The 23551-nt window shown below is 48.8% G+C and overlaps 1 protein-coding gene across 1 annotated transcript in view; it reads right to left on the reverse strand.

Moving 5' to 3' along the window:
- The window catches only part of LOC142297246 (dynein axonemal heavy chain 5-like), a 460910-nt gene that overhangs the window by 105837 nt on the left and 331522 nt on the right, over positions 1-23551 (reverse strand). The window contains exons 70-74 of the mRNA XM_075341502.1: positions 20198-20337; positions 9503-9634; positions 9126-9312; positions 5159-5307; positions 3198-3364 (exon numbers count right to left, since the gene is read on the reverse strand). Of these exons, the coding sequence (XP_075197617.1) occupies positions 3198-3364; positions 5159-5307; positions 9126-9312; positions 9503-9634; positions 20198-20337 (775 nt within the window). The remainder of the gene's footprint in view (positions 1-3197; positions 3365-5158; positions 5308-9125; positions 9313-9502; positions 9635-20197; positions 20338-23551) is intronic.

Below are 23551 nucleotides of genomic sequence, written 5' to 3' on the forward strand. Positions count from 1 at the left end.
TCGACAATCAGACAACAGCAGTGCGACTGTATTGTCCCCCATGCCTTTTACCTGTGTTGTTGCATTACAACAATGTGCCTAAATATTTTTAGAATTCTATTTGTGCGTAATGCTTCAGCATTAAATAGTTTAAGTTGGAGAATTGAAGTGAGAAAAATGTAGGAAAAAATTACATTTATGTGAGAAAATAAGTAAAAAGGAGAGCATTAATCAGAGAGGCAGCATACAGGCCAAAGGTAACTCGGAAGGAGCTGCAGAGTTCCCAAGCACAGAGTGGAATATGTCCTCATATGACGACAATTAGCCGTACATTCCATAGAACTGGCCTTTATGGAAGAGTGGGCAAAAAAAAGCATTTACTTACAGCAAAAAATAGAAGGCTCATTTTGATTTTGCTAAAAGACATGTGGGAGACTTCTAAAATGTATAAAGGAAGGTGCTGTAGTCAGATGAGAACAATACATAACTTTTTGGCCACCAAAGTATACGCTATTTATGGTACCAAAGCAACACAGCGTATCAACCCAAGAACACCATCCCCAAAGTGAAACATGGTGGTGGCAGCATCATGCTGTGGAGATGTTTTTCGGCAGCAGGGAGAGGGAAAATGGTCCTAGCCGAGGGAAAGATGGATGGTGTGAAATACAGGGATATTCTTGAGCAAAACCTATTTCAGTTTGTCAGTGATGTGAGACTGGGACGGTGGTTTACCTTCCAACAAGACAATGACCCAAAGCATACTGCTAAAACAACACTCAAGTGGTTTAAGGGGAAACGTATAAATGTATTGGAGTGGCCTAGTCAAAGCCCAAACTGTAAACCAATTGAGAATCTGTGGTGAGACTTGAAGATTGCTGTTCACTACAGGAAACCATCTAACTTGAAGGAGATGGAGCAGTTTTGCCTTGAGGAATAGGCAGAAATCCCAGTGGCAAGATGTGGAAAGCTTATACAGACTTAGCTAAAGTGGCTTGCACCTTTAATTGCTACAAAGCAGGCTCTACAAAGTACTTACTTTAGGGGGTGAATAGTTATGTACACTGAAGTTTTCAGTTATTTTGCCCTAGTTGTTGTTTGCTTCACAATAAAATGAAAACCAAATGTTTACAGTTGTAGGTATGTTCTTTACATGATCTGATGCAAACCCTAAAAAAACCCTGAAATTCCAGGTTGTGAGGTAGCAAAACACGAAAAATGCCAAGGAGGTGAATACTTTCACAAGGCATTGTAATTATGCTTGGATTTGGGTTTAGACTAAATAGATATTTTGAAAATAAAAAAAGAATGAAAAAGGTAAATCTTTGTTTTGAATTTACTAATATTTGTTCTATGTGCATTGTAGAGTTCTGTTCACACTACTTCCAAGGCTTATGTTCATAGCTAATTTTAAAGACTGATATTGTGCCACCCCTGCAGCGGTCGAACCGCTCAGATCCGGGGGGGGGTCTGCTGTGGCTCGAGGGTCTCCGAACCCGGGGGCCTGCGGCCACTCGAATGTAAAAAGGGGGATATTTACAGGGGATAATAGTTCGTGACGCCACCCGTGGTTCGCGGTAAGAGTACCGCCGCTGCCGATGGGAGTACCCAGGGGAGATGGAGTGGGGGCAGCCAGATGACGTTTCCCTCCACGGGTAGGGGAGACCGCGGGACTCTGGATGGTGGTGTTGGGGAGCGTGGTGAGGTTTGGAAGCAGGGGAGGACCATGTACTCACTCAGGCAGTGTTTGTGATGATGCGGCCGCAAAGCAGACTCTGACAACAAGGTGAACCAAGTCTCTGGGTGCCGCTGCCCTCTTGGGGGAGCCCGTCCGGGTATCCATCCCCTATAGTACTGCCGGGTGGTCCAGAGCCTGCCTCCGTGCACAAATTTTAAAATGTTCTTGTGGCCCGTTGGCGTAAATCTGTCCAGGCCCCGCTCCCTACTGTTTGTAGTGGAGCTGTGCTCTCAAGGACTCACGCTTAGGATTTCTGTGCACTGCTTGGGTTGGAAAGCCCGAATCCCCCCGTTGCGCTAGTGCCCCTGATCTCTGAGCTTCTTGAGGACAGTCCATAAAGTCACTATCCTCCGCAGGTTAATTGCCAGGTTGCCTGAAGCTACTCCCCAACCTAGGGTCCTGTACCTCGCCGGGCTTTCGGTCCCGGACCGGTTAGTAGACTCAGATGCCTTCCGTCATGGAAAAAAAACACTGTTTAAAAGGACATTCCCTACGACGCTGCCTATTATCAGTATATCTCTGAGCATTTAAATCCCAAACAGTAGAACATTTAAATCTCATCCAGTTCTACACAGGTATCCACAATTTCTGCCTAGAAATCTCCTATTTTAGACAAATATGAACAAAAATAAATAAATAAAATTCATATGCAAAATATGGGTTTATTATGAGATACGAATTGGTCAAACTGGAAACAAGACTTTGGCTATGGCTGATCTATAGGATACGTTTTCTCCTACTTCTCAAAAGTTAAAAAACACCTTGGCTAATGAATCAGATTAAGGCCCCTTTCACACGTCCGTGAAAATCACGCACAATTTTCACGGACGTGTCAAAAGTGCGTATTGCCCTCCGTGTGCCGTTTTTATGGCACAACGTGTGTTCTCCGTGTGTTATCTGTGATAACACTTGGGGATCGGGAACTTTCTGCTCACCTGTCCCTGGTGTTGCTGTCCGTGGTGCTGATCTACAGTCTCCGGTCCTGCCGACTCCCTGCTGCTGTTGCTTCCGGCCCACAATGGAGTGAATATGCGATGAGTATAATGAGCGGGGGTCGGAAGCGAGTGACAGCAGCGGCAGAGACTGCAGCACTGGGGACAGGTGAGTATTGATTTTTTTTACCAACACGTGTAATTTCTCCGGTGTGTGTCACACGGATCACATCCGTGCGGTCCTTGTGCGGCCCGTGACTCTTGTGATGCCGGAAAAAATGGACATGTCTACGTGTGGAGCACACGGGCACATGTATGCTCCACACATACACACGGTCCATAGCAAAACACTCACGTGTGCGCAGACCAATTGATTTTAATGGGTCTACGTGTGCCCGTGTCTCCGGCACGTGAGGAAACGGACCAAACACGTACCGGAGACATGGACGTGTGATAGGGGCCTTAAAGAGATTTTAGTTGTGTCAATACTGCAATTATAAAATCCTTATATTATGGAGGTAATTTTCAAAAGTACTATTGAAAAGGCTTACCTAAAACAGCTTTAAGCTGCTCCAACATGGAAGTCTTTGTAATAAGTTTGTCTAAAATATCTGAAACTATGATTTGTGATTCCTTGTATTTCTCTTCAAGACCACCAATGCTTTCTTGAGTTTTCCTTGTATCCATTCTTGTATTAGCAAGTGTGTCAAGTGCATGCCTGTTGAAATCCAAATGTTTATAGAAAAACTACTTATTAAGATTTAAAAAAAAAAAAAAAAGTAAGTATTGAGATGCAGATTGTACTATCAGGACTCCTACATATCTGGATAATGAGGGTATTCTTTCCCCCAAATCAGTACTGTACAGAGGAGGAGACCCTGCACACATGTAACTCTCTCCATTGAAGGCTATACGGGTTGTAAGAGCTGGCTAAATTAAACAATTCCTTTAACCCTTAATTAGTCGTGTGGGGTCCATTGGTGCCATGCAAGTTTGTTTTTATCAAATTTCTGCAAGTATGGAAAGTAGGCCATCTGTTTCAGTAGCTTCCAAGCTTGGGCAACGCTCTCTCCTCAGTGCATCACGGGACACAGCATCGACTACACAGGCCACAGTTATCTTATGCAACTAATACCGTGTTTCCCCGAAAGTAGGACCCCCCCGAATGTAAGGCAGGGTTGGGGGGCCGCTGTGAAATGTAAAGCCCTTACCTTTGGGCCGCCGCTGTCCCCCATTGGGTCCCCAGGCTCCAGAGGTGTCCTCAGGTGCAGCTGGGCGGGTCCAGCGCTCATGGGGTTAACTCGCCGTGTTAACCCCGCAATCCGCCCAGCTCAACAGCTCATTGGCCGCCCCTGCTCCCCACGTCACAGCCGGCCCCCGGCTCGAGCGCTGATTGGCCCAGCAGCTCGGGCTGTAATTGGCCGCCCCAGCCCCATGTCACCGCTGTTTCCCTGCTGATTGGCACAGCGTTCCCTGCAGCACAGGCCTTCCGCACCCACAGCCGCACCGCAGAGGAAAACGTCCAGCATTTAAAAACCAAGTAGGGAAACATGTACTGTATAGGGTATGGGGCTGTGTGCAGTGGGATACGGCACTGTTATGGGGTGTGGGGCTGTGTGCAGTGGGAACGGCACTGTTATGGGGTATGGGGCTGTGTGCAGTGGGATACGGCACTGTTATGGGGTATGGGGCTATGTGCAGTGGGATACGGCACTGTTATGGGGTATGGGGCTATGTGCAGTGGGATACGGCACTGTTATGGGGTATGGGGCTATGTGCAGTGGGATACGGCACTGTCATGGGGTATAACTCATTCAGACTGTTTGTTGTTGTTAGTTCGTTGTTTTACATGTTATACATGGAAATACCGTCATACGGTAATACGGTAGTAACAAGATATTCTTGATACGCTACATTTGTTTTATTCTACTGTTTGGTGATGACCGACTCTTCAGCATGTCAATAAATGTTAATTTATTGGTTAAAAAGAAATTGTCATTTTTTTTCGGCTAATGTAAGACCTCCCCTGAAAGTAAGACAGGGTGGGACTTTTTGGGGTAAAATTAATGTAAGACAGGGTCTTACTTTCGGGGAAACACGGTAGTATAAGTATTTTGGCGTGACTAACTGAAGGCTAAAATAGAACAGTTAGAGCTGCACATATACACAACCACCACACTAACCCGCATATGCCTAGTTGGAGTGGTAAACGGGTCAAGAAGCACAAGTCTCTTGATGTATGAAAGACTCAGATATGGGTACTTTCCCATTCCTGCTGTTGAGTACTGTGCTACTAGTACTTCTTCCCTTTTACATGAAACCTACTGTATACAGAAGATTGAAAACCAAACAAAGTGGCATGGGGACCTCTATGTGGACCCTGAGCCACGCATTCTGCACCTCTGAGTTATATAAACAGTGAGGTTTAGTATTTTGCATCTAAAAAATTATTACGTTAAAACCAAGTGCCACATGGTCACCATTACCAAGCAAGAACAAAATCAGTACTTACTTCAGCCGATTATTTGTGTTGTGTTGTTCTTCCATTTTCTTTAGGAAAATGGATTTAAAGTTATCCAAGAACATGTGTAATATGCTGGGACCAACAAAATAGTTGTCTGTCATTAATGCATCTTTTGATAGTAAAAGCTTGAGTTTTTCCTAAATGACAAAAATGCATATAGTGTAGATGTTAATTCATATGAAACATTTCTAGACTACTACAAACCCCTTATACCCTAATTTCTTCATGTTAGTGAAACATTAAAGAGTTGTCCAGTACTTTTGTATTAATGATAATGACAGATCCTTGGAATAGGTCATCAATATCAGACATTTGGGTCTCTGACACTAGGCACCCCAATTGTTCTCTATCAGTTCTAGCAGCAGAAGCTGGAAGTAAACAGTGTGGAGAGAGGAACAGCAGAGCGCTGGATATGTTTAATTGAAGCTCAATTCCAATATTGATGACCCAACCCCATCAAACAATTATTACTGGGAGTTGATAGATGTACCCTTAAAGAGGTTGGCCACTACTTTTACATTCATGGCCTATCCTTAGGATAGGGCATCAATGTCTGATCGTCTGGGGTCCAACACAGCATTCCCACTGATCAGCTGTTCTCGGTGTCAGTGGCGGCAGCAGGCAGCTGGAAATGCTCAGTTCCAGAGCTGCCCCTTCTTCTGATAATGCTCATGGCCGGATACTGCACATCCGTCTGCTATTCAAATCAATAGGAATTGTATTTGCAGTACCTGGCCGCGGCCGCTATTCGTAAGGCAGCGGAGCTCCGGAGCTGAGCATTTCCAGCTGATTGCTGTCGCTGCCGGCACTGAGAACAACAACCAATCAGAGGGGGTGCCAGATGTCGGATCCCGGATGATCAGACATTGGTGACCTATCCTCAGGATAGGCCATCAATCTTAAAGTAGTGGACAACCTCTTTAACTACTTTTCAAACTGTCTGTCAAAGGGATATAAGTTGTGAAAATGGGAACAAATACCACAGTGGAAGACAAGGCAGGACTTTGGGGAAGTTACAGGAAGTAGATTAAACATTTGTCGAGGACGGTAACATAATGTGTGCCAAGATGAGGATTTTGGCAGCAAATCCTAACACAATGGTAATTACAAGATACCTCGTTTTGGAGCAGTAAAAACCTAAAGGGCACTTTACACGCTGCAATATCGCTATCAATATCGCTAGTGAGTGTACCCGTCCCTGCCGGTTGTGCGTCACGGGCAAATAGCTGCCGGTGGCGCACAACATTGCTAACACCCGGCACACGTACTTACTTGTCTAGCGACGTCGCTGTGACCGGCAAACAGCCTCCTTTCTAAGGGGGCGGTTCGTTCGGCGTCACAGTGGCGTCAAAAAGCGACCGCCCAATAGCAGAGGAGGGGAGGAGATGAGCGGCAGGAACATGCCGCCCACCTCCTTCCTTCCTCATTGCCGGTGGACGCAGGTAAGGAGATGTTTGTCGTTCCTGTGGTGTCACACATAGCGATGTGTGATGCCGCAGGAACGATGAACAACCAGCGGCATGCACCACCAACGATATTATGAAAAAGAGCGACGTGTCAACGATCAACGATTTTTGATGTTTTTGCGATCGTTGATCGTCGCTCCTTGGTGTCACATGCTGCGATGTCGCTAACGACGCTGGATGTGCGTCACAAACATCGTGACCCCGACGATATATCGTTAGCGATGTCGCAGCGTGTAAAGCACTCTTAACTGAAAAAACATGATAATCCTGGAAACCCCTTTAAGGTTTAAGTTTTATTACTGCATTGTATTGAATTGATATCATGGCAGATTGTATAAACAGAGCTCAGATATATCACAATCTAATAAATGTTGCCTCCAATACTAGGAAGCAGTTATTTATAGGATAAAGAGGGCAGCAGAAGCAGCAGTTTTTTTCTTTTTTACTTTGTCATGATTTCAATCCTTTTCACAAACTCATTAAAGGGGGTTATCTATGACTATGTCATTTTTTTACTGTGGGCCTAAGAACTAAAGGCCGCTTCACACGCAACAACATCGCTAACGAGATATTGTTGGGATCACGGAATTCGTGACGCACATCCGGCCTCGTTAGCGACGTTGTTGCATGTAACACCGACGAGCAACCGCTAATGATCAAAAATACTCACCTAATCGTTGATCGTTGACACGTCGTTCCTTTCCCAAATGTCGTTGCTGGTGCTGGACGCAGGTTGTTCGTCATTCCTAAGGCAGCACACATTGCTACGTGTGACACCCCGGGAACAACGAACAACAGCGTTCCTGCGTCCTCCGGCAACGAGGTGAGCGTGTTGTTAATGCGGCTGGTCTCCGCCCCTCCGCTTCTATTGGTGGGTTGCTGTGTGACATCGCTGTGACGGCGCACGAACCTCCCCCTTAAAAAAGAGGTTGTTCACCGCCCACAGCGACGTCGCTAGGAAGGTAAGTATGTGTGATGCGTACTGCCGATTTTGTCCGCCACAGGCATCGATTTGCCCATGACGCACAAATGACGGGTGCGATCGCTAGCGACATCGCTAGCGATGTTGCAGCGTGTAAAGGGCCCTTAACAGTCAAGTAGTTGCTAAATATCTGCCTGTTTTGCCAAGTGCAGATCTCTGCCTGCACAGAGCAACTTCTGCTGATGTCATGTTGGCACAGCATCTTCTTCTCTTCCACTCTGCTCTGTTGACAGAGCATTACTGCTGATGTCATGCTGATTGACAGCTGGCTACCACTGCATAACTGCTGGAGCTGTCAGTCTGTCAATATGACATCAGCAGTCACATCCTGTCGACAAAGCAGCTCAGCTCGGAAGAATAGTTGGTTGATGTGGAGCAGCTGAATTGATGGCAAGAGCAGTTAGTGACCGCTCTGAACCAGCACTGAATAGAATAGGTAGGTAGATGCTAACTACTACTATGTAAAAATTAAAAAGCCCTGGATAACCCCTTTAACTTGGCTAACAGTAGTTTTATATAAAAATGAAATTATAAGGAAAAATTTTAGTAATTATAATCGGCCTAATAGGCGATTGTGTCATTGTAAACTGATATAAAAGTGAAATATAATTGGTAACTAAAAGAAAATGTAACAAGTACAGAAACCTTCACACCAATCACATCTATAGCACTAAGGGGTACTTTGCATGCTGCGACATCGCTAGCCGATGCTTGCGATGTTGAGCGCGATAGTATCTGCCCCCGTCGCACATGCGATATCTTGTGATAGCTGCCGTAGAGAACATTATCGCTACGGCAGCTTCACACGCACTTACCTGCCCTGCGACGTCGCTCTGGCCGGCGACCCGCCTCCTTCCTAAGGGGGCGGGTCGAGCGGCGTCATAGTGACGTCACACAGCAGGCGGCCAATAGAAGCAGAGGGGCGGAGATGAGCGGGATGTAAACATCCCGCCCACCTCCTTTCTTCCGCATAGCCGCTGGAGGCAGGTAAGATGTTCCTCGCTCCTGCGGCTTCACACACAGCGATGTGTGCTGCCGCAGGAACGAGGAACGACATCGTATCTCCTATTGGTGCGACATTATGAAAATGACCGACACTACACAGATCACCGATTTACGATGTTTTTGCGATCGTTTATCGGCGCATCTAGGCTTTACACGTTGCGACGTCGTTACCGGCACCGGATGTGCGTCACTTTCGATTTGACCCCGATGAGATCGCAGTAGCGATGTCGCAGCGTGCAAAGTACCCCTAACTCTACATTAAATATTCTTAAAGGGAATGTGTAATCAGAATTTCCCCTATTAACTCCTCCTGCTCTGGAGGGTCCAGCACCAGTATGTAACATATTCACTGGTTGTCTACTGGAATGGGCTCCATATAATACCACAGTTTGCCCTGCAGAAGAAATGTATGACCAGTTCTTAACGGCCAGATATGTGGCCTTCAGACTTTTGCCAGCATATCCTCATCTGTAGAGCCAAATATCAGCTTTATGGTCTATACCTGAATAATATCTTTACAGTACGGAAATTGAGCAGGACCCACATCTTTGATTGTACAGTTGCTCTGTCTAGAATCATTTGCTGTCTTGGAAAATATGCTGCCATCACTGGTTCCCGTCCATGGAACCTGGTCATTTACATGGAGCATATAACTATGAATCAAGGTAATAGCTCTTGCTACATTGTCACTGAAAACACAATGGAAAATAAGAATTAGTGAAGTAAACATGTTTTCGTTTTTTTTAAGCTTTATTTCCGATCATTAAAAATGTCTTGTCATTGAAACAGAATCTGTTCCATACAAAGGTATATGAATAATACAGAGCATGTTCCATGAATACTGATCTCTTTACAATAACACATGGACAGCAGTTGTACCGTGTTTCTTCTGTGTGGGTTTCCATAATCCTGTGCTGCATTATGTAATGTTTGGCTTCCCTGTTAATAACATCTTGTGACCAGCTGTCAATCCAAATTAGCTGGCACCCGGTTAAGAATCCAGGATATTTTCTGTAAAGAATATGTGCGTAAATGTAAAAATATTAACACCATAGAATATGTAAAGTACCAACTTGATGCAGGTGTTATTTCCTATTCAGTGTATAGCCACATACACTCTGGTGCCCTTAATTACTTTAAGGGGTAAGGTTTCTCCTTGTGGAGAGTGGCATGCCAGTATGAGGCGACTTAAACACCTTGCATTCTCCTCTGGGAAATGAAATATGCAACTTGCCTCTTTATAGAGGAAGAGGACTTGAACTCTGGTGCCACCTATTGGAAGTAGAAATCCTAAAAGTGAATATTGACCCTTTAATGAGCCTTGCCATATGACTTAGGATAAAAACTAAACCAGAATCTATATTTGCATCATATTTCGGGGTATTACCCCTCGTCAGTGCAAAGTGTAGGTGGCACTAAAGTTCAAGTCTTCTTCTTTTCTGAAGAAGCAATTTGCATATTTAAATATTTGGTCATTTGTTTTAAATTCATACAAAATCATGGAATACATGATTGCCAGGGTACACTACTCGAAAGGCCGCTTTACATGTTACGACATCGCTAAAGCGATGTCGTTGGGGTCACGAGATTTGTGACGCATATCTGGACGCGTTAGCGATGTCATTGCGTGTGACACCTATGAGCGATTTTGAAGCGTCACAAAAATGTGCAAAATTGCAAATCGGTGACATGGCCCCCCTATTCCCAATTATCGTTGCTGCTGCAGGTACGATGTTGTTCGTCGTTCCTGCGGCAGCACACATCGCTATGTGTGACACCGCAGGAACGAGGAACCTCACCTTACCTGCAACGGCCCCCAATGAGGAAGGAAGGAGGTGGGCGGGATGTTCGTCCCGCTCATCTCTACCCCTCTGCTTTGATTGGTTGGCCACTTAGTGACGTTGCTGTGACACCGAACGAACCGCCCCCTTAGAAAGGAGGCGGTTCGCCGGTCACAGCAATGTCGCTAGGCAGGTAAGTAGTGTGATGGGTCTGCGCGATTTTGTGCGCCACGGGCAGCGATTTGCCCGTGACGCACAAACGATGGGGGCGGGTACGCACGCTAGCGAGATCGCAGCATGTAAAGCGGCCTTAACACTATGGTGCAAAATAATGCACAGTATAATAATAATGGAGTTGTCCAAACATATGATATAGAATACCTATCCTTAGGATAGGTCATCAGTATCAGATTGGTGGGGGTCCAACCCCCTGCAACCTCACCAATCAGCTGCTAGCAGCTCAGTCAGTGGCTAAATGTAAGCAATGAATGGAGATGTGTAAGGGAAAGCAGTAGTGAAGAAACATTCACAATACTGCTAAAATCGAATGTCTGGAAGTAAGCGTTGCCATCTGCTGACCAAAATTGGTAAGACTCGAGAAGGCGGAGAGAATAAGAATAATAGGAACTGAAGATTGCAGTAATCGTCCCCTAGGGAGCAGAGAGGAAAAGACACCAGGTCAGGGGAAAGTTGTGGCACAGTTACAAAATATAAAAACTCAGCCAGGCAAAGAAGGGGTAGAGTTGGCACCTGTGGCAGGACGGTTTTGTGACCAGTGAATGAGGAGGACCGTGACCAGTGCCCGAGAAGGACCGTGACCAGTGCCCAAGGAAGGCCGTGACCAGATCCTGAGGAGGATTGAGACCAATTCCCTAGAAAGATCTATAATCTGATTCAAGCAATATCCCAGCTGTGTTGGAGGACTGTATTTGTGAGCCATTACTTCATGACCACTGAGGAAGGATTCTCCGGTCGTGATGGTTAGTATACCCAACTTAACCTAATAAATAATACACCGACTGCATGCGACTTGGTTAAACAAATTGGCCACAGCAGCCTTTATTACCTATTATTAACATTCTAACACAAGGGGGCGCCGTCCAACGGGCGACCCCAAACCAATAATAGGTAACACATAAATAATAACTGTACATGTAACCCCATGTAGGCCCGGTCCAGAAACTACTTCCTCCACCAATATCCCTGGCCGCAACACTCCGACCCAGAGATGAGGTATTAATCACCCCGTGGATTAATACCCCCCAAACTTTGCAGAACCCCGTGCCTGCAATTTACCGGAACCTGGAGACACCATACCAAGACAGTGCCTCTCAGTCCAGCCACCAATCCCTTACAACCGCCTCTGGACCAGACCTACCCCCGCTGCTGCGACAGAACATACGACTCTTTCTAACCTGTATTCCTTTTTTTTTTTTTTTAAACTGCATCATTCCAGTTTCTCATTTTGTTTTCTTTGTTTTTTTTTTGTTTTTTTTTTAAAAACAAACCAAAACATAGCCAAACGAACTCGCAAAACACAAGGGCGGGTGGGCAGGAATCCTTTGCTGTCCGGAGTCACAAGGAAGGTAAGACCCCTCCCCTATAGTTTATATACTAGCCCCCTCCCCACCCTACAGTGACCCTATTCCACCAATCCCCTAAAAGGGCCCATAATGCCCTTTAATTCACTTTATTAACCCCTCACTCCCTCCCTTCCCTCTGGTCATGTCGCCCCTCCCCCCTATGGGGTCCATGGCTTTCTTGACCACTGAGGAAGGATTCTCCGGTCGTGATGGTTAGTATACCCAACTTAACCTAATAAATAATACACCGACTGCATGCGACTTGGTTAAACAAATTGGCCACAGCAGCCTTTATTACCTATTATTAACATTCTAACACAAGGGGGCGCCGTCCAACGGGCGACCCCAAACCAATAATAGGTAACACATAAATAATAACTGTACATGTAACCCCATGTAGGCCCGGTCCAGAAACCACTTCCTCCACCAATATCCCTGGCCGCAACACTCCGACCCAGAGATGAGGTATTAATCACCCCGTGGATTAATACCCCCCAAACTTTGCAGAACCCCGTGCCTGCAATTTACCGGAACCCGGAGACACCATACCAAGACAGTGCCTCTCAGTCCAGCCACCAATCCCTTACAACCGCCTCTGGACCAGACCTACCCCCGCCACAGGACAGGACACGTGACACCTTACGTGGCCTGGACCCGCCACACACCCAAGGCTTGCTCCACCATCACGCAAACCCGAGGCCCATAGATCAGAACCCAATCTCATTAAGGTGAACCCCATCACCCCTCCGAAACTGCCACTTCGGCGACTCCAGATCCGCATGTCGCACTACAATACCGCTGTTTCTCCGCACGAAATGCGCAACCACCCTGTTCACTTGAGCCCGGGCGCGATTAAGCTTCTCAACTGCCCGTGCCCCCCTCCACACCAATGTGGCCACAATATCCGACCATACCACTATCAAACCCGGATACCTGGTCCATAAATGCAATAGATCCATCTTGATGTCCCAGATCAAATCACGTGATGCCCGCGCTCCCAAGTCATTTCCCCCCCACGTGCAAAAACCAACACGTTCGGAGGTCTATCCACCCTGCAATAGTATCCAAACTCCGTCACAACCCTGCTCCATTCTATGCCCCGCACACCGAACCACTTGACCAACGCAAGCGATCTGTCCACACCCAACTGCCGACCATTCGGGCGAGTGTCGGCCCGACGGGCCCCCCAAAACACGAAGGAGTGCCCCAGAATCCATATCAGGCAGATTCCTACAACCAAAGAAACAACTTTAATAAAACAAAACCCCACCAACTCCAATTTGCAGCAAGGAACCCCAACAAAGCCACAACCAACCACTCTATAAAGTACTCACTGGGACAACAACTGTGGGCGCACCTAACCCCGAAAACGATAAGACTCCCACCAACCGATTCGTCTCACCATGTCATCACCCAGGCCCCAACGCGAAGCCTCCACAGCTGCCCCGATCCTGAAGGAATGAGACCCGTAATCTCCCGGGCATTCCCCCGCACAGCGCAAACAACTCCTCAGCACGGCCACAAACTGGAAAAGAGACAACCAAGACCCATCTACGTGCCGTAACAGCGGGCCCGGAAGACCGCCCCCCAGCCGCAAAACTTCCTCACCATCTGCACCGGGCACAACTCATCCCCGTGCACCGCGTACATCACAACCAACCTGCCTCGACCCATCTGGTCTGTTTTTTGGACCGCTTAAGCTGACACTCTACTCTCCGTCCCACCACTGCCACAACATCAGACCACCCCCCCTGAACCTGGAAGGGCTCACCAACGCCCCAAAAAAGGCTAACACAAAAGCCGTTTCAAAAGCACCCTCTCAGAAACTGAGACCCAAATTTCCCGCAAACCATCCACCATTCGCCCTTCGCCGTAACAAAACCAAAGAAATGGGCCGCGTAGTGTCCCGCTCCTTCGCCCCTTTACGAAGAAACCCTTCAAGGCCTGCCGCACCCGAAATCCCGCGACACGCCCCACTCACCCCTGACCTTCAACCAAAAAAGGCCACAGCCGCCACCCTAAGTATCATTGCTGATGCTGACTTCCCAGCCCTGACATCCTCGCTCACCAATGCCAGTAGCGCCAACAAGTAATTTGGTCGCCCGTCACCAAACACAACTCCCAGCATCTCCTGCCACTCACCGAATTCCTAATTAAACCCACAATCAATGCCTCACCAGGCTCCACAAGTCCTCTGGACACACTACTCCGATCTCGTCCGCCCCCGGCATTAACTCCCGCAACCTGTGGAACTGAAAACGAGATAAAGCGTCCGCCACCCCGTTATCAACCCCCACCACATGTTTCGCAACCACATGAACGCTCCACAGTAAACACTGGAGCACCAAATGCCGCAGATAAGCCACTACCGGTCCGGACTTTACTGACAAGCTGTTTATCGCATGCACAACCGCCTGATGATCGCAGTGATAGCACACTTTACGTCCCGAAAATTGCGACCCCCACAACTCCACCGCCACCGCGATCGGAAATAACTAAAGCAAGGCCAGATCCCTTACCAGACCAACCTGTCGCCATTCCTCAGGCCACCTCACAACGTACCAATGTCCCTGAAAAAAGGGGGGGCGACGAAACCCGCCGACCCGGCCGCGTTCCTGTACAGTTCCAGCGCACCATTGGGCACCACCTTCTTCAACCACAAGGCTCGGCCGTTAAAACGGTGCAAGAAACATCCCAAACCAGAAAATCCCCCTTGATCTCCCACGTGACCCGCACAAAGTGTGCCGGGGGCCGTACGCCTGCCATAGCTGCAGCCAATATCCTGGCGAACACCCGCCCCATTGGTATAATCCTGCACGCAAAGTTCAACTTCCCGAGCAAAGACTGCACCACCTTCAGCCGCACTTTCCGTGCTGCCAGCATTGCTGCTACCACGCACCACAAGTCCACCATCTTCCCCTCCGGCAGTCTGCATTCCATAGCCAAAGAGTCAATCTCAATCCCCAAAAAAAAACGCATAACCGGCGCCGGCCCCTCCGATTTACCCTGTGCCAAAGGGGTCCCAAAGCTATCCGCCACTCTCTGTCAGGTGAACAACGAGCCAGCGCAAACCATGGATCCCGCCGGACCGACACCAAGAAAATCATCTAGAATAGTGGATAATGGAGGACAAGCCAGACACGTCCCGCACCACCCACTCAACAAAGGAACTAAACGCCTCAAAATACAAACAAGAAATTGAACAGCCCATAGGCAAACAACGATCAACATAAACTCATCACCCACCAGCAACCCAGAAGGTGCTGGCTCTCCGGATGCACCGGCAGCAAACGAAACGCCGATTCTACATCCACCTTTGCCATCAATGCACCGCGTCCTGCCGCCCATACCAAGTCCAGCGCTTTGTCAAGCGAGACGTATTACACTGCCGACAATTCTGGCGCGATGCCATCATTCACTGACGACCCCTCCGGAAATGAAAGATGATGGATGAGCCGAAATTTATTCGGCTCCTTCTTTGGCACCACCCCCGACGGGGACACCACCAAATTACTGCACAGCGGGCTCTCAAATGGACCCCCCATCCTGCCCAACTCAACCTCTGTCCCCAACGTCCCACCCACAACCATAGGGTGGTCCCTTGCCGACCGTAAAGTACGACAAACCGGAGGCAATGCCTCAACCGCCGACGGAATCTGAAAACCGTATAAAACCAAACCGCAAAAATGACACCGCTGCCCCGTCCGGATACCTATTTAAAAACGGCGCCATCGCCCTTATTTTCACCGGCGTCCTCCCTTTTACCAAACCCGTCCCCAGCCTTGCCTTTCCCTTTTTTAAAACATTTGGAAAAAACTATGTCCCCCCCCAGCAGCCGGAGCACTCATGCTTGAACCTGCATGCTGCACCAAATTTGCACTGGCCTTCGTTAAATTGCCAGCACAATCCCTTTTTCTGGGTACCCAAGGGCCCGGCTCCCGTTCCCCCGGCGCCGCCACGAAAGGGCTGGCTTGGGGCCGCCATTAAACGCATCCATAAGGAAAGTCCTTATGGTCCCACCGCATGCCGGGCCGCAACGCCTTCCGCTGCCTAAACTGCTCATCATACCGCAGCCATGACAAGCCCCCGTACGTGCGATACGCCTCCCCAATTGCATCCAGATAATCAAACAGAGCCGAGCAGTGCCCCGGCTCCTTTTCCCCTATTACACTTGCCAAAATTGCGAACGCCTGCAGCCAAATGGAAAAAGGGAACGAGGAATGAGCCTATAACGGCGTTTTTCTTCCTCTTCCCTTTCCTTCTTGGAGCCGGTCGGCTTCACCTTGTCCAGATTAAAAAATTTTCAGGGGTAGCAGGGAAAATATCTTCACACACTCCCCCTTCCAAATCTTGGCCCTCACCTCCTTCTTGAGGTGAGCCCCTAACTGTCCCTCAAAGCACACGTAAACTTGGCCCTATCATCCAACGCACCACCGCATCCCCCTTTTCTTTTTCTACCGCTGTTTAACCCGCGGGCTCCCCTACTCCACCAACCGCACCCGTCCCTACCGGCGCCGCCTCGCTGCTGACCGACGCTGCGCCATCCACCGCCGACCCGTCCAGGCCGCTGCTGCCGCCGGCGCGCGCGCTGAACCCTGCAACAAACCCAGCAACTGACTAAGCAATGCTGCCCCCCCTGGCGCTGCCGTGCCCGCAGCCACCTCCCCAAAACTAGCACCCCGCGCCGCAAGCAATGCCGAATCCACGGCTAGCTCACCCGACCGTGGCGCAGAAATGGAAATTGGTACCGTGACGTCCTCCGCCATCTGCTCGTCAGATTCGTCCCCCGACCTGAGGGCTCCCTCCTCTTCCTCGCTGTAGTCGTCCTCCACCATTCCAGCTCCAGAGGACGCAGCCGATGCATCCCCTCCACCACGGCCGCCCTCCAGGGCCACCGCGTGGGCACTGGCGGTGGGCATCCGTCTCTTCCTGTGCGGCGACAGCCCGCGAGACCGTCCTGTCCCCCGGGCCGCCGCTGACCGAATCCTCTTCCTGGAGGAGCCTCTCCCTGAGCTCAGGGGGCTCCCCACCGTCGCCTCCAGCCCTCCAGGGGCCCCAACCGTGGCATCCCGCTGGGTCCTCCCCGGGAGGGGGAGACCGCTGCTGCCGGGCGCAGTACTGACCTGAGGGACCTGGCGGGAACCGCAGGGCTCCTGCCGTCCCCCCTTGCTCCCCGCAGCCTCACGGGTATCCGGGTGCCGCCTGCACACACCGGTCCCCCCGCTGACTGCCTGCGCCCAGCCCCCCCGCCACCCACGGGGGGTACTGCTGGCCTCATCCGACTGCCGGGCCCGCTCCCAGTTGGAAGCTGCCGCAGGGCCGTGTCCCACCGCAGGGTGCCCGTCACCAGGAGCAGGCCCCAGGCTGGGCACGCCCCCTCCCGAAGTCTCCGATCTCCGCTGGGCACGCCCCCCGGTCCCGGGCTGCCGCTGGCCTGTTTAATGGAGCCCGAGGCCTGGGACCGGAAGTAGGCCCCAGGCCGGGCCCGCCTCCGTCCAGGCCGCCGCTGGCCTCAGATCGTCGCCGGGCTCGCTCCCGGCCGGGAGACGCCGCTGGGCTCCTCACTCCAGCCCGAGGCCCGACATCAGAAGAAGGCCCCGGGCTGGCCATGCCCCCTTTGCGGCCGCCGCGGCCTCGCCGGAGATTCCTCCCTGCGGCCGGGGCAGACGCTGGAAGCAGCCGCTGCCCGCCCCGCCGCGGAGGGTCCCGAGGGGGGCTCTCACTGGGCCTCCTTGCCCCCCCCTGCGCCCGGGGAATACCTGATGGGGGTGGGGGTGGGCCTGGAACGCCACCCGCGGCCGAGGGGGGGACAAGGGGCAGGTGCCGACGGGGGAACCCAGGCAGCCCTGAAGTGGGACTGCACTGCCTGGGCCCCGTGCACCGCCATCGCTGATCGGATCATCCTGTCCAGCTCCTGGAGGTCCGCCATGCCGTTGGTCAGGTCGGAATCCTTTGCTGTCCGGAGTCACAAGGAAGGTAAGACCCCTCCCCTATAGTTTATATACTAGCCCCCTCCCCACCCTACAGTGACCCTATTCCACCAATCCCCTAAAAGGGCCCATAATGCCCTTTAATTCACTTTATTAACCCCTCACTCCCTCCCTTCCCTCTGGTCATGTCGCCCCTCCCCCCTATGGGGTCCATGGCTTTCTTCTACAGAAGTACGGTACTAAGTGAGGACTGAGGCTGCGCTTCAAAGAACGAAGGCAGTTGGCATACTGTGTGAGAGTACTATCCATTAAATTGGACTTCGGCCTAGTGGGTATTGCCATAAACTCCACTTAGGGCTTATGTGCTGTTTAGAGTTGTTTAGATATTTGTTTAGAGTTGTTTAGAGTTATACTGGTGCCTTCTTGTTTGGGCACTTAGGAATAAGATATTGGTGATGGTGACCGTTATCTAATTTAAGAAGTAGGATAATAATGTGTAAATAGTCTTGTGTATATATCACATATATCTGTATTGTTATATTATATATTGTAACATAATAAGTTTTATTGTCACCTATTGTGCCATTCCCTTATCTCATGCTCAAGGCACCATTTTCTAATCTGTATAAAGTGAATAAAGCATGGTTGGTTCAATTACCACTGTTTCTTTGTTGTCTGCACCGTTGCATCTTTGCACCTGCTTGCAATACACTTAAGGCCGCTTTACACGCAACGACATCGCTAACGAGATGTCGTTGGGGTCACGGAAGTCGTGACGCACATCCGGCCTTGTTAGCAACGTTGTTGCATGTGACACATATGAGCGACCGCTATCGATCAAAAATACTCACCTAATCATTGATCGTTGACACGTCGTTCAAATCCCAAATATTGTTGATGGTGCTGGACGCAGGTTGTTCATCGTTCCTGAGGCAGCACACATCGCTACGTGTGACACCACAGGAACGAGGAACAACATCTTACCTGCGTCCTCCGGCAACGAGGTGGGCGGGACGTTCATTCGGCTGCTCTCCGCCCCTACGCTTCTATTGGACGCCTGCCGTGTGACGTCGCTGTGACGCCGCATGAACTGCCCCCCCTTAGAAAAGAGGCAGTTTGCCGGCCACAGCGACGTCGTTAGGTAGGTAAGTATGAGTGACGGGTACTAGCGATATTGTGTGCCACGGGCAGCGATTTGCCCGTGACACACAAACGACGGGGGCGGGTACTATCACGATGTTGCTGCATGTAAAGCAGCTTTTAGGGTCACCGTCTATGTTTTTAATATGTGATTTTTAATATTTCAAACAAAATGGACTTTTAAATTTCCATGGACCAGGATCCGATGCTGGATTTTTTTTCTCCTCCATTATTTTGTATTTCATTATCATGTGTGTGGCACCCCAGAATCTCAGTGCATTGATATGGGCTTGATTTTCTAGCAGTGTTAAGGTAGGCTGATGCTTTTTTCTTTTTTCAACAGCACAGCTGTTAAATGTGCAGCGGCCATTGCAAGGTACTGAACATCTCCTATTCAAAGAAACAGGCGCTGTTCTGCAGTACTTGGCAGTGGCCACTACATACTGAATGGAGCAACATAGTAAAGCTGCATTCAATATTTACTGGGGTCCGCCGCTAATATTTACAACTGTTCTATGGGGGTGCCGAATGTTGGACCCCAGTGATTTGATATTGATGACCTATCTCAGGCAGAGGTTATTAATATTATATACCCAGATAACACTTTTTATGTTAATTTGCTTCATTAATGTAAAGTTGAATAACTTTTGAAATAGTCTTTATTAATTTTTTTTCTACAGTTTTGTTTTTGCGGAGTGCCTTTTTGGCCATTGTCTAGCTAAGTAGTTTGCAAAAATGTTACAAATCCATCAGAGCTCCTTGACTTTGTCCTGATGGCTCTCTCTGTTCTCCCACTGTCTTGTTTCATTGTTAGAAATAGCAGTAGAGAATGGTTTGTACAACTATATCAAGCGAAGACAAGGGAGAAAGTATCTACAGTCTCAGGGAGGGTAGAGAAAACAGTCAATACAAATGGACTGAAAACACATGAAGACAAAAATAAATGCAGGAAAGAAGCTGTACATGGAGATTTCAGTAGCCTGGAAACACAGAGCTCACATCTATCCTATATTACAGAAAGAACCAGTCTCACAAGAGATTAATCTGAAACTTTCAAGGAAGGAATCAAAATTATAGTCGAATGTGTCCACGGCTTTTAGGCAAATTTAATATCTATATAAACCCAAATGTTAGGCTTACCGTGAGGCAGTCTGCAGAAGTTCGTGGTTTGGAGAAATACAAACTATTATTCGCAGATAGGATTTCACTTGAGAGATAAAGTATTTGGCTGGGTCATACCCAAGATGTGGATGTTTCCGGCGTAGCGCTGGTCCTAGAACCTAAAAAATATACAGCATATATATGAAAATATAAGGCTCTATTAAAATATGTCATTTGGGGGTGGGGGGAGACTTAGAATTTTTAATGCAAGTCAAATATTGATAACAAATAGACACCATGCTGCATTCATTTTTCACTCTGTTTCTTAATCCATCTGAGAAAAAAAATATATTGTAGACTATGCTCCTCTTGGAGACTTTCGGCAACATTCATCAAAGCTTCTACTCCAGAACTCTGGTGTAAAATGCTTTGAAAAGTTGCTAAATTTTGGCGCAACTAAAGGATGGTGCTTTCACACCATTTTTCCACAGCTGCAATAAAGTGGTAAATTCATGACTAGATGCGGCATTCCTTATGCCAAATCTCTTACTTAAGTCACCAACTTGGGTAAGATTTGTGGCGCAGCGCACGGAGGCGCCAGCCACTTGTGAGATGCTCCTGATTCATGAGAAGGTGTGCACGTCGTGAAGGAAATCTGTCAGCAGGTTTTTGCTACTTTTTCTAAGAGCAGCATGATGTAGGCAAAGAGATCCTGTGTCCAACAATGTATCACTTAGATTACTGAGTGCTGCTGTTTTGACACAATCGGAATTTTTAGAATTAACATGCAGCAGAGCTGAGAGCTGCCCCCTCCCACACCAGGCTCTCAATAAAGATTGTACATTGACAGTGAGGTGTCAGAGGAGGGGTGAACCGCTGTGTGTGTGACATTATAGTCTGCAATGATAAAGGTCCTGCTGTTTAAACAAACATAGCAAATAACCAACAGATTGGACCTTGACAAGATAGGCATCTCTGAATTCTCTTTTTTTACCCTTGCAGAATGCTGTTGTGACGCCCTGGACTAGTCAGGTCGTCCCAGGTAGTCCCATGCACACACACCCCCTCTCCTAAAAAGGTGACAGCAGCCAAGCTACAAACCTTTATCACCACCCTCTGGGTTTGATGTTCACACCAGGGGGCGGAGCCAGGTGGTTAGCTCAGCCCACTGAGGAGTTCACAGGCCCGGAGGCGGGAAAAACAGTGAGTTGTAGTCTAGTCTTGACAGTGGAGTGGAGTGGAGTCAAGTTCAAGGGCAGACCTTTTCTCAGGCCTGCCAAAGTCTATACCAGGTGTCTGGGTTGGAGCCCACTCACCTCTAGCAAAGAGGCAGACGGTGGTGGCCACCTGCAGGAGCTGGGATTACAGCCGGTGGAACCGTAGGGACCGGGGACAGGCAGTGGCCCGCCGGTACCGAACCGGGGAACCGATTGGAAACCGGAGCACCAGGAGGGGTACTCAGACCCAGTATGAGGCCCAGAAACAACTGGGCTAAGTTGAATCAACTGATTGAGGACTGGACTTTAGGACCTTTCCCACACAAGACCCGACTGAAGACAACAGCCCAACGATTAGGGTAAACCCACCGCCAAGGCATAGAGACCCAAGGGGCCAGCGTCTGTGGGAAAACAAGGCTCTCCCAACACACAGCAAACCGGGGAGCGGACTACCGTTGCTTAAGCATAGGAGTCATAACTTTCACACAAGAGAGGTGCAGGAGAAAAGCGGAAACCACCAACCTGTTAAGGGGAAACTGCAGCCGGCTGCGGGCACCATTCACCATCTTGTTTGGTTTACCAGAGACTTCAGCGTGTTTTCTCATAGTGAGTACAACAGTGCCTTCGGGCCGCGCACCGCACCGCACCGACACCCTAGCACGCATCCGTCCCCTCGCCTCAGCACCTCCCTCGGGCCCTCGGGACCATCATCCCCCCTACCCACGGAGGGGGTCAACACCAAGCTGTGCATCACCGTCCCCGGGAGCCTAGTCAAAGGCAGCGGTGGTGTCCATCCATTCACCACAACCCGTGGGTGGCGTCATGAACTTAAATCCCCTGCAAACCACCGCAGCTCCGGCCGTGGACCTCCCCACCAAAGTCCCTACGTGTAGCGCCAACCCCCTTTCAGAGCGACGTGGCCCCCGGGTCCGTGGAGAGCTCGAGCCACCCACCGACGAGCACGGATCAGCCGGCCGAGCCCCAGGGCGGTACACTGTCTTCAGATTACATAGCAAAAACCTGCTGAAGATTCCCTTTAATGAATAGGAGCATCAGACTTCAGCACGCCCCCTCATCAATAATGGTATGAAAAATATTGGTCTTGATGAATTGGAGCCTTATTGATTATTACATTCAGCAGTACCAATCTATAACACATAAACCTGTTTTCTCATTATCACTTTTCTCTGTCCCTACTCATTGCTATATTTCTTTTACCAAAATCGTGATATTTTAGTAGGATTTTCATTATATTTTAATTGATTGTCAAAATAAAACGTTTATAAAGAAGAAGAGAAAGAGGCGTGTAAGACATTTGGGATCACTAAGATAAAGTATAATTAATTTATTAGTCAACAAGAATAAACAACAGTGGAAAAAACAATAAAAACATTTAAAAACAGAAAACTCTAACTCAGTGTGCACACATAGCCTTAGCAAGTATTTCTGAAGTGTAACAGAAAGATACATGGATTTCTAAATATTTAAAAAATCTAATATTGAAAATTGCAGCGTTCATTTGTATTTAGCCCTCCTGAGTCAATACTCTATCGGACCACCTTTTGAGGCAATTACTACCACAAGTCTTTTGGGTAATGTCTCTACCAGCTTTGCTCATACAGATGCTGAAATGTTTGCCCATTCTACTTTGCAAAAGTAGGATTTTTGTGTACTCACCGTAAAATCTCTTTCTCTTAGTCTTCATTGGGGGACACAGGACCATGGGTTATGCTGCTGTCACTAGGAGGCTGACACTAAGTAAACAGAAAAAGTTAGCTCCTCCCCAGCAGTATAACCCCTGAGCCGGAGGCGGGCTCAATCAGTTTAGTGCACAAGCAGTAGGAGGAGAGCCAAACAATCCTGGATAAAAAACAAGGTAAAAAACTATGACGAACAGTCGTGTGACCAGTGACCTGGGAATGTGGGCACTGGGGAAACAGGCATGTCATATATAACGAAAAAACACAAGCAGGGTGGGTGCTGTGTCCCCCAATGAAGACTAAGAGAAAGAGATTTTACAGTGAGTACACAAAAATCCTACTTTCTCTGTCGTTTCATTGGGGGACACAGGACCATGGGACGTCCAAAAGCAGTCCCTGGGTGGGAAGAAAACCATCACCGGAGATAGGAAGGAAGTCGCTTCCCCTTGCCGGGCTGACCCGGACCTACAAGCGCC

Source organism: Anomaloglossus baeobatrachus, chromosome 3 (genome assembly GCF_048569485.1).
Source record: "Anomaloglossus baeobatrachus isolate aAnoBae1 chromosome 3, aAnoBae1.hap1, whole genome shotgun sequence".
Classification (NCBI taxonomy): domain Eukaryota; kingdom Metazoa; phylum Chordata; class Amphibia; order Anura; family Aromobatidae; genus Anomaloglossus; species Anomaloglossus baeobatrachus.